Genomic DNA, 16,105 nt, shown 5'->3' on the forward strand with positions numbered 1-16,105 from the left:
CGACAAATCTCCCTTGTCGCGTGCGACTAATCTCCCCAATATGCCATCCCACTGGCTAAAATGTAAATCGCTGGTGGGATGGCATACGTGGCGCGGCGATTTGACGAAACTTCAGCGATTTTGGCGCTGCGTATGCTATCCCACTGGCGATTTACATTCTAGCCAGTGGGATGGCATATCGGGGAGATTAGTCGCCCGCGACAAGGGCGACTAATCTCCCCATCTGTCACAGCCCTTAGAATAGCAATGATTAAAAATAAAAAAATTGTTGGAGAACTTTGTATAAAATACTTGCAAAAAAAAGCTTTAGCTCCTAGTTGTTGCTCTGTGCTGCAACCAAATACAATTGTAGAAATGGGTATCAAATGGGTACCAACACTTGATAAAGGGTACTGACCCGAAACATATGGTGTTACCACTACCCATAATAAATGTTTTGCAGCAAACCTGCTGAAGCTATTTTCCTATTTTTTGGATTTCTACAATAGCAATGATTAGTGGGGCTTTCCTTATCCTTTACCTGCCATGTTTATCCATGCAAATAACCTTAGAATCCATGCTCACTGTATAAGATAAGAGATGTGGAATAAGTGGAATAAAATAAGAGATTCTATAAGTCATTGCACTTTAAGTGATCAAGAGAACACATACAGTATGGCAATCCATGACAATGTATGACATCAGTGTTACTTCTACAATAGCAGATATATGTTTGTATGTGATCCCTTTGCTACACTTACAATGTAATGCTAATTCTTTTTTAAATTCTGAGATAATGTGTTCTGCTTCTGCTGCCTGTACCAGTGTTCCCTGTGTTTCTAGGTGTCCTAAAAACCTCTTCATTTGAGATTCTAATGGTATACTGCAATGTGAATCCTACCTACCTTCCACATGCATGCATGGCCATGTGGGTGAAAGTTGCAGGGCCATATTGCCAACCAGCTGTATTGTGTGTAAGTTTTTTTTTTTTATGAAAAAAGAAGCCTTCCTTTACTTGTTAGACAATGTTGGACATGTATGACCCAGTTTTAATTGCCATCGTATTTGGCAGCTTACTAGCCCACGTATGGTGCAAACACCAGTGTCTCCTCACATGTAGCCTGAGTTATCAATTAAGAAAGTTATCACGCCATCAGTTTTAATATAGATCCCCCCAAGTCGATTAACATAGTGCGCTGAAGTGTGGGTAGTATTGATTGTAGTTGCCTTTGCCACAACTAGCAAACATGGACTGATTGCACTCGATGAAAGTGAGCATTCACCTCCATAATAAAAACATAATACCATATTATAAATATACTTTATGAGATAGTTATTCTTTGTCTTTGCAGTATTATTTTTAATTAGAGCAGACATTTTCAACTAGTTAATAAATAATGTTTTATATATAAAAACAGAAAACCAATTCATGTTTCAAAGTTAAAACAGAGATTCTGTATCTTGCTCCATCGATGGCAGATTAGCTCAGCAGTTTTTTCTGTGCTTGGTGATTGACAGATATGGCAAACCAACTTGGAGGGATTTCAAAGGCCAGTACTGAACTTGTGGTTGACTCTCAGGAATCTCATACATGGCATCAAAATAGGCAAAGAGGGTGTTGCTATACACAACTGTGATGCAAATAAAGACATGCCTGCAAAAATGGATAGCAATATTCGTTAGGGAAGTGTACAATATTATACACAAACCTGCGGCATGGGAAATCTGTTCTGCATATAACAGTTTAGTAAAATACAATCAGAGGAACATAGGAGTGAGATTCATAATAGTCTCTGGAATTTCATGTACTCAAAGGGCCCAAACAGCCCCCACCAGCCCAAAAAACAGTGACATGACAGTGTCTATGGCATCTTACAACAAAAGTTGCCATGTCCTAACAGACAGAAACCATTTGAACTCACTGGGGCTCATTTATTAACACTGGGCAAATTTGCCCATAGGCAGCAACCAATCAGTGGTTGTCTTTTTCAGCCAGCTGCATGTAGAACAACAAATGCAACAATTTCATTGGTTGCCATTGGTTACTGCCCACTGGCATATTTGGCCAGTGTTGACAAATGACCCCTATGTCTTCCTTGCTTTTTATACTATATGACCACTATGTCTTCCTTGCTTTTTATACTAAGCCACTGGTTTTGCAATTATGCTTGATGCCAATGTTATTAGCAGGGAAGAAAGATTGGAATTGCCTGTGTTTTTTTCCAGAAAAAATAGCAACCTTATATGCCACAAAGACACATATCCAGATAAGTGAGTCTTAATGTCATATCTCGTTTTGTTTATGTTTATAGTGATTGACAAGCATTCTAAATATATTCATATATGTGCATGTGAATATATGCCTTTTTTATATAAGCATACTGTACTTTTTGCATTTGTTTCCACTCCATTAATTAGCCTGTATTAGTATAGGTTTGTTGAAATCATCAGGTATGTACTGTATATACTTGTATATAGATAATGCTACTAAACAGCCATTGATTGTATTGTGCCCTTTAGGCAGCAAAATCACATGGAAATCAAAAGGTAAGGAAGCTGACCCATTTTATATTTTTCCCAGAATTAAACCACCTGACAATTTGAGAATAACTATAAATCTATCACATTATGGAATGATATGACAAGCTATATAGGCTACACTCTTCTCTCATAGGCTGAATAGTTCCTTATCTATCCAGGTTCAGTTTTACATCATCTCGAACCCTTACCAGATACTGTGTAAATAACAGAAGTTTATCCTTCTCCAGAAGCTACAGAAGAGACGGTCACTCAGCCAGCAGGAAATTGCTACTATCCACAGGCAAACGGAAACAAAGGCCAAATGAAGGATCCTGTGATTAGAACACCTAAGTAAAAAACAGGGGAAATCTAATTAATACTCTTGTATGTTTCCCAGGGACACAACTCATTCTATAGTCATTCTGTAAAGCTCATTTTGTACTTAAGTGGTGGCTTTAGGGGTTAGGGTTGTAATTTAAAAGGTCAATAGAATTTGGCAGTAAACTGTTTTGCTCACTGTCTAAAAAGAATGCAAATGGCTTGCATTCTTACATGTGTATTGTAAAAGGAAGTCTGGCCCTATTTCAAAAGCAGCTACACCAGTGTGGGTGATTTGTCATTTGATGTCATTTGATTCATGCCATCCAAAAATTCAAATTGTATGTATTCTATATCTAGTAATATTTACATGGTCATGGAACTCCTTAGTGACTTATATTATCATTATTTAATAGACCCCCTATTATATAATTATATTATAAGTCACTAAGGAATTCCATGACCATGTAAAGGTCATGTAATATAAATAATATTATTTATTATAATACACAAGTTAAAATACAATGGGGGTACAATATTTACTATATACATTTATTAGAAAGATGCACATACTTGAGGTTTAGATGGGAGATGTGGGGTCTTAAAGGCATGTATCAAGATCATATCTGTAGGACTTACTTCCTTATCTCCTTTACTACTATATACAGTATGTGGAAGGTTATGCAGTTTAAAGCATAGGCATTAACTACTGGCTTCACAAATGACAGCATTGTACTGATTGCAGCCAGAGTGAAAATAACTGTTCCAAAATGACTCCTGCAACAGAAGGAAAAGTTGTTGAAAACACAGATATATTATTATTATTGCATATCAATAAAACAAATATCTATCAAGTTTAACCTTGTTCTTACATAAACCTTATTCACTCACTGACTATTCAGAGAAAAACGTCCACTACTACCAATTGTGGCCTCATAGAGTATTTTTTTTTATACAGGGGTCAGTGACCCCCATTTGAAAATCAGAAGAAGAAAGCTAATAATTCATAAACTATAAAAAAGGAAAAATGAAGACCAATTGAAAAGTTGATTAGACTTAGCCATTCTATAACATACTAAAAGTTAACTTAAAGGTGAACCATCCCTTTAACCACATTATCCAGAAAGCTCAGAATTGCAGAAAGGTATATTTCCATACAGTTTATTTCATGTTTAAAATTTTTTAGCAGACTCAAGATATAGTGATCCATATTATGCAAAGATCCTTTATCTAGAAAACTTCTGGTCCTGAGCATTCTGAATAATAGATCCCATACCTGTATTAGGTTTTAGGGCTATGGCACAAGTGTTTTGACAGTTGCAGTGCACTCTCTGGAGTTTATATATGAACTCATGGCAACCTTTGAAATGCTTGTTTTCATTGTTTTACTTGCAGCTATAACTGCTTGGTTTCCATGGGTTACTGCCCAGGTGCAAATTGAAGTGTTAGTAATGAGTCCCATAAAGGGCCACAGCTAACTAAACACCCTTTGTTGCCTATGACTTCCACAGAATTAGCACCTTTGTACCATGTATAACCTTTTTTGCCAAGTCATACTTGATATTTAAAAACACATTTTGTTTAAAAACACTAGATCAGGCCCAGACTGGCAATCAGTGGATTCTGGCAAATGGCAGAGGGGCTGCTGTATTATGACACAGACAGTCACAATTTATTGGGCCAATGGAGGGCTGTTTGGGCACCTGTGTACTTTAAACAGCAGGGCTTATTTTGAATCTCTGTCGGTACCTGCACTAGACTGCTTTGTTTAAATGAAGTCTACAGCAAGTGTAAGCAATATGGAAGTGCCCAGTCATATTCAGAGGTATTGTTCTTTGCTATGCATTTAAAGGCTTCATATTACTCTCTTCTTGATCTCTGCATAGCTTTATAGATACTTAGTGAGATCTACCTTGTTGTTTGTCTATGATAGGTTATTTTCAGGGATCCTTTATAGAACACCATTAGCATCTTTCCCTCTCACCACAAAAGGGACCTATAAAGCTCTGCATTTTTGGAACTCTAACAAGAGTCACAGGCGGGCCTTCAGATGCTGTCCCACCTCGGTCCCTGTGCCTGCCAACTGGAGCTTCAGCGTGGGTTGAGGGGGGGTCACATCACTAGCGCAGGGGGCAATTGCACTTTCTGAACTAGAAGAGCCGAATTTACGATGCGGCAGGGCCCCTGCATGTTAACTGCAAATGAAGTGCCTTCGTTTGCTTAGCAATGCTCTGAACAATGTTGTACCTAAAAACTACGGAAGAGCAAATTTATGACTTTTAATCTCATAATTACGACTTAAAAAAGTCAAAATTATGACTTTTAATCTCATAATTAAGATTTTTTTTTTTGGTGGACCTAGTGCTCTCCCGTAAAAAACAAATGCTACAGACAGTCACTTTTTTTTTTTTAGGCCTATGGAGGGCTGCTTGGGCCTCTGTGTATTGAAATGTCAGGGCCCATTGTGAACCTCAAGTCCATATCTGAAAGGGTGCTTGAACCCAAAAAGTTTGAAAACCACTTACTTATGCACATGCAATCTAATGCAATGTCATCCATGAAATTAACCTCTAGGTGGCAATAGTGCCTAATTCCCACTACTTGGAAAGTGTTGCTGCAATGTATTAGTGTAGTTTCACCCTAAGGGGCTCATTTATCAAAGTATGATCGCTTGCGAACAAAAAAAAATCGTAATTTTTTTAAAGTTTTAGTACTGTGCGTATTTTTTGCGACTTTTTCATACTATGCGACAAAATCGTATTTGTTGTGCCGAGTACAAAGTTTTTGGATTCATTCAAGCTTCGGTATCATGACTTTCCTTTGGCCAGGTTGGAGCTGCAGAGTGCAATTGAGTCCTATAATTCCATAATTCAGATCTACCTTAAATTTACTAAAATAATTATTTAAACAGTAATTAAGCCCAAAAGGATTGTTTTGGCTCCAATAAGGATTAATTATATCTTAGTTGGGATAAAGTAAAAGGTACTGTTTTATTATTACAGAGAAAAAGGAAACCATTTTTAAAAATGTGAATTATTTGATTAAAATGGAGTCTATGGGAGATAGCCTTTCTGTAATTCAGAACTTTCTGGATAATGGGTTTCTGAATAAATGAATTCAGTTTTCATTCATATTAGAGAGCTGTAGTGAGAAGGCCAAATACTGCACTATATTTGTAAAACATGCAGCATTCCTGTCAGGGCCACATAGCCTTTTGTCAGGAATTAGGAGGAACCTTGACACTGGACACCAATTCAGAGTCCAATAAGGTAGTAACAAAAGGGTTAAAGAGTCTCTAGGTAAGTATTCAAACTGAACTATTACGGTTGCAGCTATTTGTAGTGTGAACTGGTAGATAAGCAATAAACACAGCTTTTGCCTTTTATTTGCAGGAAACAACTATGTCTAGACTGAGAAACCCTACAGAGGGGAATGCAGCAGCAATAGCAGGTAAGACACAATATATTTGTGTTCCCAATATTTTCTGTTGGGAACACAAATTCATTGTGCATCCCAAGCCAGAAACTCATCCTCACCTGTTCTTTATGAAGTCTGGGAAACAGGGCCTTGGAAACCAGATAGAATAGCCTACCGCAATAACCCAAAGAATGGAGATCTCATCCAGCAACTGGCCCATGTAACTTAGAGTCATGTGATAGTACATAGAAAAAAGGCCTGAAAATAAAAAGCTGTAGTTACTAAGCATTTCTGTCAATATAGTAGCTTATAAGCTCAACCTTACACAACAGAAAGTATAGGATCTTATTCATGTATTGAAAAAACACTGGGGTGAAATGGACATGTAGTATTTATTCAACAGGCAAATTTATTTTTTATTATTACAGCAACACATTAGTAGAGCTTAGTAAAGATTTAGAGAACCCAACTACCACACCAAAATTGATTTTTCAGTCACATAGAGCCCTTACGTACATTTTTTAGACCCAGACTTATTTACGAACATAGGTGCTAAACTAAACAACTGCAGTTGCCAACAGCAACCAATCAGCAATTCATATTAAACAGTATAAAATGAAAGCAAAGATAGGTTGCTCCTGGCAACTGCACTAGTGCAATTTAGCTCCTATACTCATAAATGAACACTCAGAGGGCAAATGTGCATTCCTTGGCCACTTACCAACAGCAATAAACATAAGCCATACAAGATGAACTGCCAGTGAGCGTGTGCAAGCATATGGGTGCAGCAGATACATCATCAGGGGGCCAACCAAAAGAAAGACAACATTACTGACCTGTATGGAGTGAGATAATGTTAAAAGATAAAGAGGATTTTGCAGAACACATAGCTACATAGTTTGTTTTAAAAAAAGAAAATAATCCATCACTTTTGACCCTTCCAAATGACCCTAAGTGCATATAGATGCCTATACGTATATAGACCTATTGATGCACCTTGGATACTATGCTTGTTGAAGAAGTCATCCAAGCCTTTCCTAAAGGCATTAATAGAACCTGCCATCACAACATTACCAGGCAGGGCATTCCACAACCTCATTGCTCTCACCATAAAAAATAATTGGAGCTGCTTCAAGTGAAAATTCAGTTCAAGTTTTTTCTATGGAAAAAGAAATTAGGGTTACCATATCACCACTTTAAAGAGAACTAAACCCTGAAAATGAATATAGCCTAAATGACATATTTTATATACTGAACATACTACATCAGCCTAAAGTTTCAGGATCTCAATTGCAGCAATAATTGAGGATTTCAAAGTTTTCACAGGGGGTCACCATCTTGTGTCTGTGACACTCACATGCTCTGTCTGCTATGAGCAGCTGTTGGGGTTGTTGCAAATTATCAAGCAGAAAATGAGGTTGGCCTGTCATATAAGTTGATACCACAGGGATGATTATTAAATTCTGATGCTAATTGGCCTGGTTTCTTATTTTGTGACATTCATATTCTATATATACAGTATATTGTGAGTCAGCCCCTAAGCTCAGGTAAGTGACAGCAGCACAGAACATGTGCAGGGAATCCGCAGAAAAGAAGATAGGGAGCTACTGGGGCATCTTTGGGGGCAGAGATCTTCCCTGCTAAGGGGCTGTGTTTGCCTTGGGCTGGTACAGAAGCCGGACAACATTTCTGCCCCCCTTCTTCAGTTAGGCTTTATTTCTTTAGATGACAGACTGAATACACATACTGCAAGTTGGTAGCCTGATTGCACACAGATTCTTGATCCTTGCATCCACCTTACAGCATGTATAAGTGTCCTCTATTAAAGAGGTGAGATGGTAACCCTAAAGAAGATACCTGGCTTTCTTTCTAGAATGTGCTTTAATATAATTGTACCCTTTGCTTTCCTCCTCCCAGTTCCTACTCTCAGTCCCACACTGTCTTCCTCCCAGTTCTTTATTGTCCTCCTCCCTGCCTTATGCAACTTAAATTATACAACTAAATAGGACAAACAAATCAAGAAAAGTTGGCTTTGTGTTATTCAGTCCCAAATTCTACATTGGCTGGAAAGCAAGTGTAATTCTAAGTAAATAAGCTTTTAAAATATAAAAAAAACAGCTTTAATTAATGAGGATACCCTCCCTCTCCTACACCAGGTGGGGATTTGTCCTTACACTGTGTGCATAATAAATTACCCCAGGAAAGGGACAATTAGCAGGAAACTAGTATATCATGGGAGTCTGGTCTGGTGAGCTGCAGAATAAATCATTGGGATCACAATCTGGAACATGTGTTATGAGTAATCAGAGGGGCCCAGTGGATCCTCTGCCACCCCTTGTTGAAGAGGATAGGCTGAAGACAATTACAGTGGGCTTCATCCCCCTACCTATGCTTTAATGTTCTTACAGAGTGGTAATTGTTTTATAAACTCAACGTTATTGTCCCCAGTGCATCCTAAGGGCACATTTTATTGGGGCAGGTGCCCTAAAACAAACCTCTTTCCTACCTTGCCTTACTTTTCAGGGGCTGTGAGGCCATACGCTAGAAAATAGAGGTTAGTTTTGTATTTGTATGCTCAGTGGCGAATTAATGATATGTGGGACCCCTAGGCTATATTTTGCACAAGCCCCACTTCTAGGCTGTATCTGTAGACACAGATACAGAACAGACCACAGTTAGCAGGCAAAGAAAGGGTCCATGTAATCAGGGGGTCTCATCTAGCTATTTAAAAATATTATTTCTAAGCTCTACTCTTCCGAATCTCTTTTACAAGCTTTGTGTGCGCAACTCTCAGCTATCTAGAGGCAACAAGGCATAGAGAGCTAAGAGCTTGGGTGAACATGCACCTTGTAAATAAGGTAATAAGTAAAACAGATATGGAAGAGTAGAGCTGAAAAATAATATTTTTAAAAAACTAGATGGACCCCCCTGATCACATGGGCCCTTAGGCTATAGCCTAGGTATGCCTAATGGTTAATCCGCCCATATGTATGCTTTGTAAAATGCTTCTCCTAGTTCTGGGTAGTCTATTCAGGAAGATCCATAAGCCCTCTTTAAAAGACATGTGCAAACACACATTAGATTTGTTTCTGCATCACCTGTAGTCTTTGGGAAACTGTGCCTGTGGGAAGGTGTATATTATAAGGTGGGATATTTAAACAAACAGCTAGGGCTTATGCATTAACAAGTTAATGTTTGTTCAGTAACAACCAATTAACAGTCAGAATTTTAAAGCGCCGCTTCAGTTTAAATAATGAAGTCAAACATTAGTTGCTATGGGCTACTAGGTGTGGTGCAACCTTTGCACCTGCTTTTGCACTCCCCATGAAGAATGTCCAACTATTGGTCTCTAGCTACAAACTACAATTAAAACCATGTAATAGGCAAAACATGCCAAGGGATGCAGGAAGTTGTAATTTAACCTCAGCTGCAAGGTAACAGTTTGCATGGCTGGAAGGTCAAAGGTTGGACAAGTTCCTTTATATTCTGTATCATTACTACAGAGGGTAGCGATACAAAGTTGTTAGGATTAAGAAACAGTGGCTGTACAATGGGGTGTGGGAGAAGGAAGCAAGATGGACAGGGTTCTAATCCTGAAATTTACAACAGCACTTATGGGACAGCTAGTTATGCTGAGGCCTATATTGCCCCAGGTCTCTCCTATACTAAGGATCTACTTACTGATTTGGAGCAGGAAAATGTATTTTCTTTACAGCATAGTCCAGTATGCTAGATGTAACACCCTGATACATCTAGCAACAGGTAAATAATACATCATTATTAAATAAGCTGTGGCATTACAATTAACAATTACAATTAACAGAGCTGCAGTAGTAACTCAGATCTGCCCTTATACCTCCCTACTCATCATTGTGGCTTTCTATGTTTTTTCTGTTTCTCAATGGGCCTACTGGGCAGTTTACTTAAACAGTGCCCCTCTGCAAATGCATGGGCCACTGAAGCTGCTGAATCATCTTCAAATACGGGAAAGTGAGCAGTTGGTCAGAAGAGGTTTTTTTTATTGGAAAAGCTGCTGAATGTGTGAAATTGTACAGCAGCTGTACTGTATTGGACTGGTGCTTAGTGTCAAATGATATCTACATGTTTATTTAGGCACAAGGTGGCCTTAGTGTCAGGGTTCCCCAGTGTCAATAGATACACTTGCTCACAATATGAAACTGGTGGCTTTGGATGCAAGTGCCTTTAATGAAGATAGTTGCAGGGAGTAAAGTGTCCTTATTTGTCTGGCACTTTGTATCACTCCTGGCTCTGTCTCCTTAAACTATTTTGCAAGCTAGCTAAACAGAACAGGAGGAGAACTGACTACTGATAGATTGTCAGACACAGTGATCGGAAAGCTATAAACAAACACTGCTTTCTGCAGTGACTTTAACCTATAGCTTTAACATTGGAAATTTGAAAAATAACTTTGAAAATGTTAAATGATTGGATATTGCGAAGTTTCATCATACAAAAAAACTGTTTTTGGGCGGGAGACCTCTAAATATTATTCACTTCTATAGATAAGGTTGTTTTCAAAACAAAGGCTATTGATAGTTTGATTACTCTTAGGGGCATATTTATCAAAAGTGTGAGTTTAGACATTGCTGTTTTTGTAGCTGAATAACAGCTGAAGGCTGCAGGTTGGTCAGGCCATGTTTAAAATGTTACTGACACATCTTGCCTTGATAAACACAGTATCCTACAGTTGCAGTCTTTCCTAATAAATAACTTTTTGATATATAATGGTGTTTCTTTACTTTTTAAATATTTCTGCTCCCCCCAAATTGGCCTGGGAGTCCTGAGGACCATGTTGCAGATTTTGCACTTTATTAGCCAATAATCCAGTAGATATACAGATAATATAGTTTAGTAGTCATCTTAGGAACTCCAGCAATTAGAGACTTAAGGTGGCCATACATGGGCCGATTCTAGCTGCCGATCTGCTCGCCTGGCGAGGTTGCTAAGTGAGCACATCTTCTTCTGATATCCCCCACTGAATATCGGCCACCATTAGACCGATTCGGCAGCTTATCGGCCCCTCTATGGGCACAAACGATGGGCTTGCCCAACCGGCATCTAGTCTGAAATAGCCCAGATCTCGATTGGGCAGGTTTGATTTTTCCGTTGGATCGGGGACCGCATCGGCTCATTGATACAGCCCCTGAACCAACAGCACTTATACCCGCCATTTTAATTTGATGGTTAGGCCCTAGGGCCAAACGATGGAATTAGGCCAATATCGCCCGCCCCTAGGTGGGATGTCGGCAGAAGATCCGCTCACTCGCCGGCCTTGCCAAGCAAGCCCGTGTATGGCCAGCTTTACACTGAAGCATTTATATCAAATCAGTATAAAGGGAAAATTTACATGGGTTTTGTCTTTTCAGCTCAACCAAATTGGTGGAGAAACTGCTTTTATACTATAATAAATCCAGTAGACTCTATTCAGGCAACTCTATGGCAGTCAAGAGTTAAACTTTGTGTTTGAGACATTTCAGATATTGTCACTGTTCCTTCCCCCTTTCTATATGGCAATGCAAATAAGAGAAATGCACACAAAACGTTTGTTTCACTGTGATTAATGATTAATAATTCATGAGTATTTGCATCCCTGGTGACCAAACTTGCTCATTTACAACGACTGCCATACTGACCGGCATGTTCCTAGTTTTTTTTATTTAACACTACCTGGTAAAGCTGGCAATAAAAAGGGGCTCTGATATTTGAGAGATATTTATTGCCTTGCACATGTCAAAAACATAGAACAAAATATTGCATTTAGACTAAACTGGCACAGTTTTTTTTTTGTACATGATGGCAGTATGCAAGTAAGGCAGCTCTGCTGAATAAGCAAATCTTTCATCAATTGCCCTACTGACCATCATGGTAGACCCAATTGAATTGATCTGGTTGTTTTGCCCCTTGGCCATTTACCATATAACATGAGAGATCTATTTGAAACTGTTGGTCGAGGACCACATCCACTAGGTCCTCGTCTGATATCTATAATCTATATCTAATTTATCACTGAACAGATATTAATCAGGAAGGCTATTGTTTTGGCTAATAAGCTGCCAGCATGGTCAGGAGTTAGCAGCAGTATCATCTTGTCTTAGATTTAGCTAGGATTGTTACCTGCCCGGTATTTCACTGAATCGATCTACAATCGGCCCGTGAATGGCCACCATTAGACCGATTCGGCAGCTTATCGGCCCCTGTATGGGCACAAACGATGGGCTTGCTCAACCGGCATCTGGTCTGAAATAGCCCAGATCTCGATTGGGGAGGTTTGATTTTTCCATTGGATCGGGGACCGCATCGGCTCATTGATGCAGCCCCTGAACCAACAGCACTTATACCCGCCATTTTAATTTGATGGTTAGGCCCTAGGGCCAAACGATGGAATTAGGCCAATATCGCCCGCCCCTAGGTGGGATGTCGGCAGAAGATCCGCTCACTCGCTGCCCTTGCCAAGCAAGCCCGTGTATGGCCAGCTTTACACTGAAGCATTTATATCAAATCAGTATAAAGGGAAAATTTACATGGGTTTTGTTTTTTCAGATCAACCAAATTGGTGGAGAAACTGCTTTTATACTATAATAAATCCAGTAGACTCTATTCAGGCAACTCTATGGCAGTCAAGAGTTAAACTTTGTGTTTGAGACATTTCAGATATTGTCACTGTTCCTTCCCCCTTTCTATATGGCAATGCAAATAAGAGAAATGCACACAAAACGTTTGTTTCACTGTGATTAATGATTAATAATTCATGAGTATTTGCATCCCTGGTGACCAAACTTGCTCATTTACAACGACTGCCATACTGACCGGCAAGTTCCTAGTTTTTTTTATTTAACACTACCTGGTAAAGCTGGCAATAAAAAGGGGCTCTGATATCTGAGAGATATTTATTGCCTTGCACATGTCAAAAACATAGAATAAAATATTGCATTTAGACTAAACTGGCACAGTTTTTGTACATGATGGCAGTATGCAAGTAAGGCTATTGTTTTGGCTAATAAGCTGCAAGCATGGTCAGGAGTTAGCAGCAGTATCATCTTGTCTTAGATTTAGCTAGGATTGTTACCTGCCCGGTATTTTACCTGCCAGCGGGATGGCATACGTGGCGCGGCGATTTGCTGAAATCGTCAACGTTGCCTTGGGAGGAAACTTCGGCGATTTCGCCGCTGCGTATGCCATCCCACCGGCGATTTACATTCTAGCCGGTGGGATGGCATATCGGGGAGATTTGTTGCGCAGCGACACAGCATTACACAGCATTGTAATCCCACAGGGCGCTTACATGCCAGCACCTGCCAGGCTACACCATCGTATGCGTTTTTCTGCCAATACGCCTACAAAACTCCATATGTCCATCATTCCATAGAGCAATATGGGATCAGCATGGTAGCAGGTACACTTAACTGAAATACACTGCATATTTACAAAAAGTGAAGCTGCTAGTTCCTGATTGTATTAGTGGTGTAGTTTTCGTGTCTTAATTATATTATGTAATAATAAAATTCAAATAAAAAACTAAAATATTGCTTGACTTTGCCTATGACAACTCTCATTGACTTTTGGGCTTAATAAATACCAGACATTAGAGTTTTCAAACCATAACTCAAATTCCTCAAATTCGAGTTTTTTAAGTGCAAAAAAACTGGAATCGAGTTTGATAAATCACCCCCTATGTGTTCTCTAATGGGAGCTAGATGGAAGATATATTGCAAACCCTATGATGCCACTGCTAGCAACCTGAGAATACGTTTCAGGGCAAATTATCATAGTTATAATGGGTTTTTTTTCACAATTTAAACTCTAACTTGGCCCAAGCCTTGAGATCATAAAGTCTTTTTTGATAATGATTTGTTATTTAGTCCATACAACCTGCTTAAATACCTTATATTTTGTTAATTATTCCTGGTAAGTAAAAATACCTCAAAAACTGTCTGCAATATTAAAGATTGGCAGTAACCAAAGAATAACTAAAGGAGCGATGCAGCCTCTCATTTTCTGAAAAACAGGGCATTTTGAACAAATGAACAGAATGAAGTTGTTAAAAATTTTTGCACTTTATTTTACCTTATATGGTAAATCAATAGTTACGAAAACAATTGGAAGCCTTTACATTTTGCTTTGCATTTTTACTTTTAGGCCCTTGGTAACATTTAATTTTCCAATTTGGCATGGTTGGAACCTAGATACTTGGTATTTATGCACAAGTAACTTTTTTGCTCACTAAGCAAACCTAAACTAAGCAAAGTTACCTGAGAGTGGATAGGCTGTATATGTTCCTCTAAACACAGATATGCTGATCATGTGATTCTTACAAATGGCAAGGCTCTCAGTTACATGTGCGATATAGTACCCACTCCTAGTTGTAGCAGCTGTCAGACATATATATACGTGACATGAATGTTTAATTGGTCATTGAGTATAGAGACACCCATGCACTATACTTATTAGTTTGCCTACAAGCCGCTGTATTTCATAAATATTTAGGGATTAGTTATCTCAGTCATACTGGTCATGTTTTTAGCTAACAGGCATATCTACTTAGTATTAGCGAATACATAAAAAAGGGCCACTAAACAAAATGCTGTTGCTAAATTGCGCTAAGTATAACACCTATAATTACATATTTATAAGGCTTTTTTCACACTAGCAAAGAACATGCTGATTTGGTCAACTTTTGCCCTGTGTGTGCACTTACTGGCTTGAATGCAATCTGCCAGTGACTGTCCACAAGGGGGCAAATTTTGGACAAAAAAATGCAAACTTTAACAAGAGTTCCATACAAGGCTGAAATTACCTGCAGACTCAGCAGCACCTTTAGAGAAGGTAAAGAGGTTACAAGGTGAACAAGTGAATAAACAAACAATTACTCATTCTGGTATTTTCATTACAAAACATGTAAACATGTGAAGCATGCAATATGATTGATTGGCATCGCTGCCAGAATTTCTTAGGGCCTTGCACTCACCGTGTTATAATATTCTGCCACATACTCAGAATGCAGGTAATTGCCTTCACACCAGTCAATCTCTGAACTCTGTCTTGCAAATATACTGGGTGGCATTCTGTAGGAACAGGAGAGAAGAAGGTCAGCAGGGTTTTTTTTTTTTTTGAAAGGACAAGTGGCATTGGAAAATAACGTGTATTTAGTATTAGGTGCAGTGTGAGATGGAAATAAGATTGACAGAGGGTCAAAATAAATGTATACATATGGCATAGGTTTGTTGGGACAGAGGGAGGGAAAAGGAGTCATGTTAGGGAGAAATCTGTGTCGCTGTGAAAACTGTTATAACAATAAAAGAATATGTTTAAAAGGTTACTGGAGTAAATGGCTTTACTTATGTACCAAACAAGTTCTTCCACATTTTAAATGAACATACAGGGATTCCAGTCTAGCTGTGGATTCAAAGTAATGACACGAGACTATGCATACACTGTTCTCTGTTTCTTATGGTTTCAGCATGCAGGTAAAATGCTGTCATTCAAACCAGGATCGAAAGTACATATTGCAAAATACAAAAAAGGAAAGTAATAAGCAGAACATTTTGCCTCCATTAACAAGGGAATTTCTTTGTATCAGTGTAACAGCAGACTTCAGACCTAAAAAAGTTTAAGACATAAGTGGGGCAAAGTACGGTAACTGTGGTCCATATTATCAAGGAAGAATATGAGAATTTAGCATTTTAGTGTTCTTATGGCTTATTTACTTTTTTTTAACATCAGACAACTCTTCACTGTTGCAGAAAGTGATAGCAAGCAATGGTCATGTACCCTCTTCATTCTGCTTGCAGTAGACATGACAAAGGGTATTGCTGATTAGTTGCTATGGATTGCTTCATTGTATACAATATAA

The 16,105-nt window shown here is 38.7% G+C and overlaps 1 protein-coding gene across 2 annotated transcripts in view; it reads right to left on the bottom strand.

The window, feature by feature from the left end:
* Window positions 1-1,283: 1,283 nt before the first annotated feature.
* Window positions 1,284-16,105, bottom strand: part of acer1 (alkaline ceramidase 1) — a 35,269-nt gene continuing 20,447 nt past the window's right edge. The window contains exons 2-7 of one of the 2 annotated variants that reach the window (XM_012969733.3): window positions 15,221-15,317; window positions 6,956-7,070; window positions 6,354-6,492; window positions 3,457-3,594; window positions 2,709-2,846; window positions 1,284-1,633 (exon numbers count right to left, since the gene is read on the bottom strand). In XM_012969733.3, the coding sequence (XP_012825187.1) occupies window positions 1,465-1,633; window positions 2,709-2,846; window positions 3,457-3,594; window positions 6,354-6,492; window positions 6,956-7,070; window positions 15,221-15,316 (795 nt within the window). In that variant the 5' untranslated portion in view covers window position 15,317 and the 3' untranslated portion in view covers window positions 1,284-1,464. The remainder of the gene's footprint in view (window positions 1,634-2,708; window positions 2,847-3,456; window positions 3,595-6,353; window positions 6,493-6,955; window positions 7,071-15,220; window positions 15,318-16,105) is intronic. The other variant, NM_001112961.2, reaches the window with a different exon arrangement.

The sequence above is a fragment of the Xenopus tropicalis genome, chromosome 1, assembly GCF_000004195.4.
Source record: "Xenopus tropicalis strain Nigerian chromosome 1, UCB_Xtro_10.0, whole genome shotgun sequence".
In the NCBI taxonomy this organism is placed as follows: Eukaryota; Metazoa; Chordata; class Amphibia; order Anura; family Pipidae; genus Xenopus; species Xenopus tropicalis.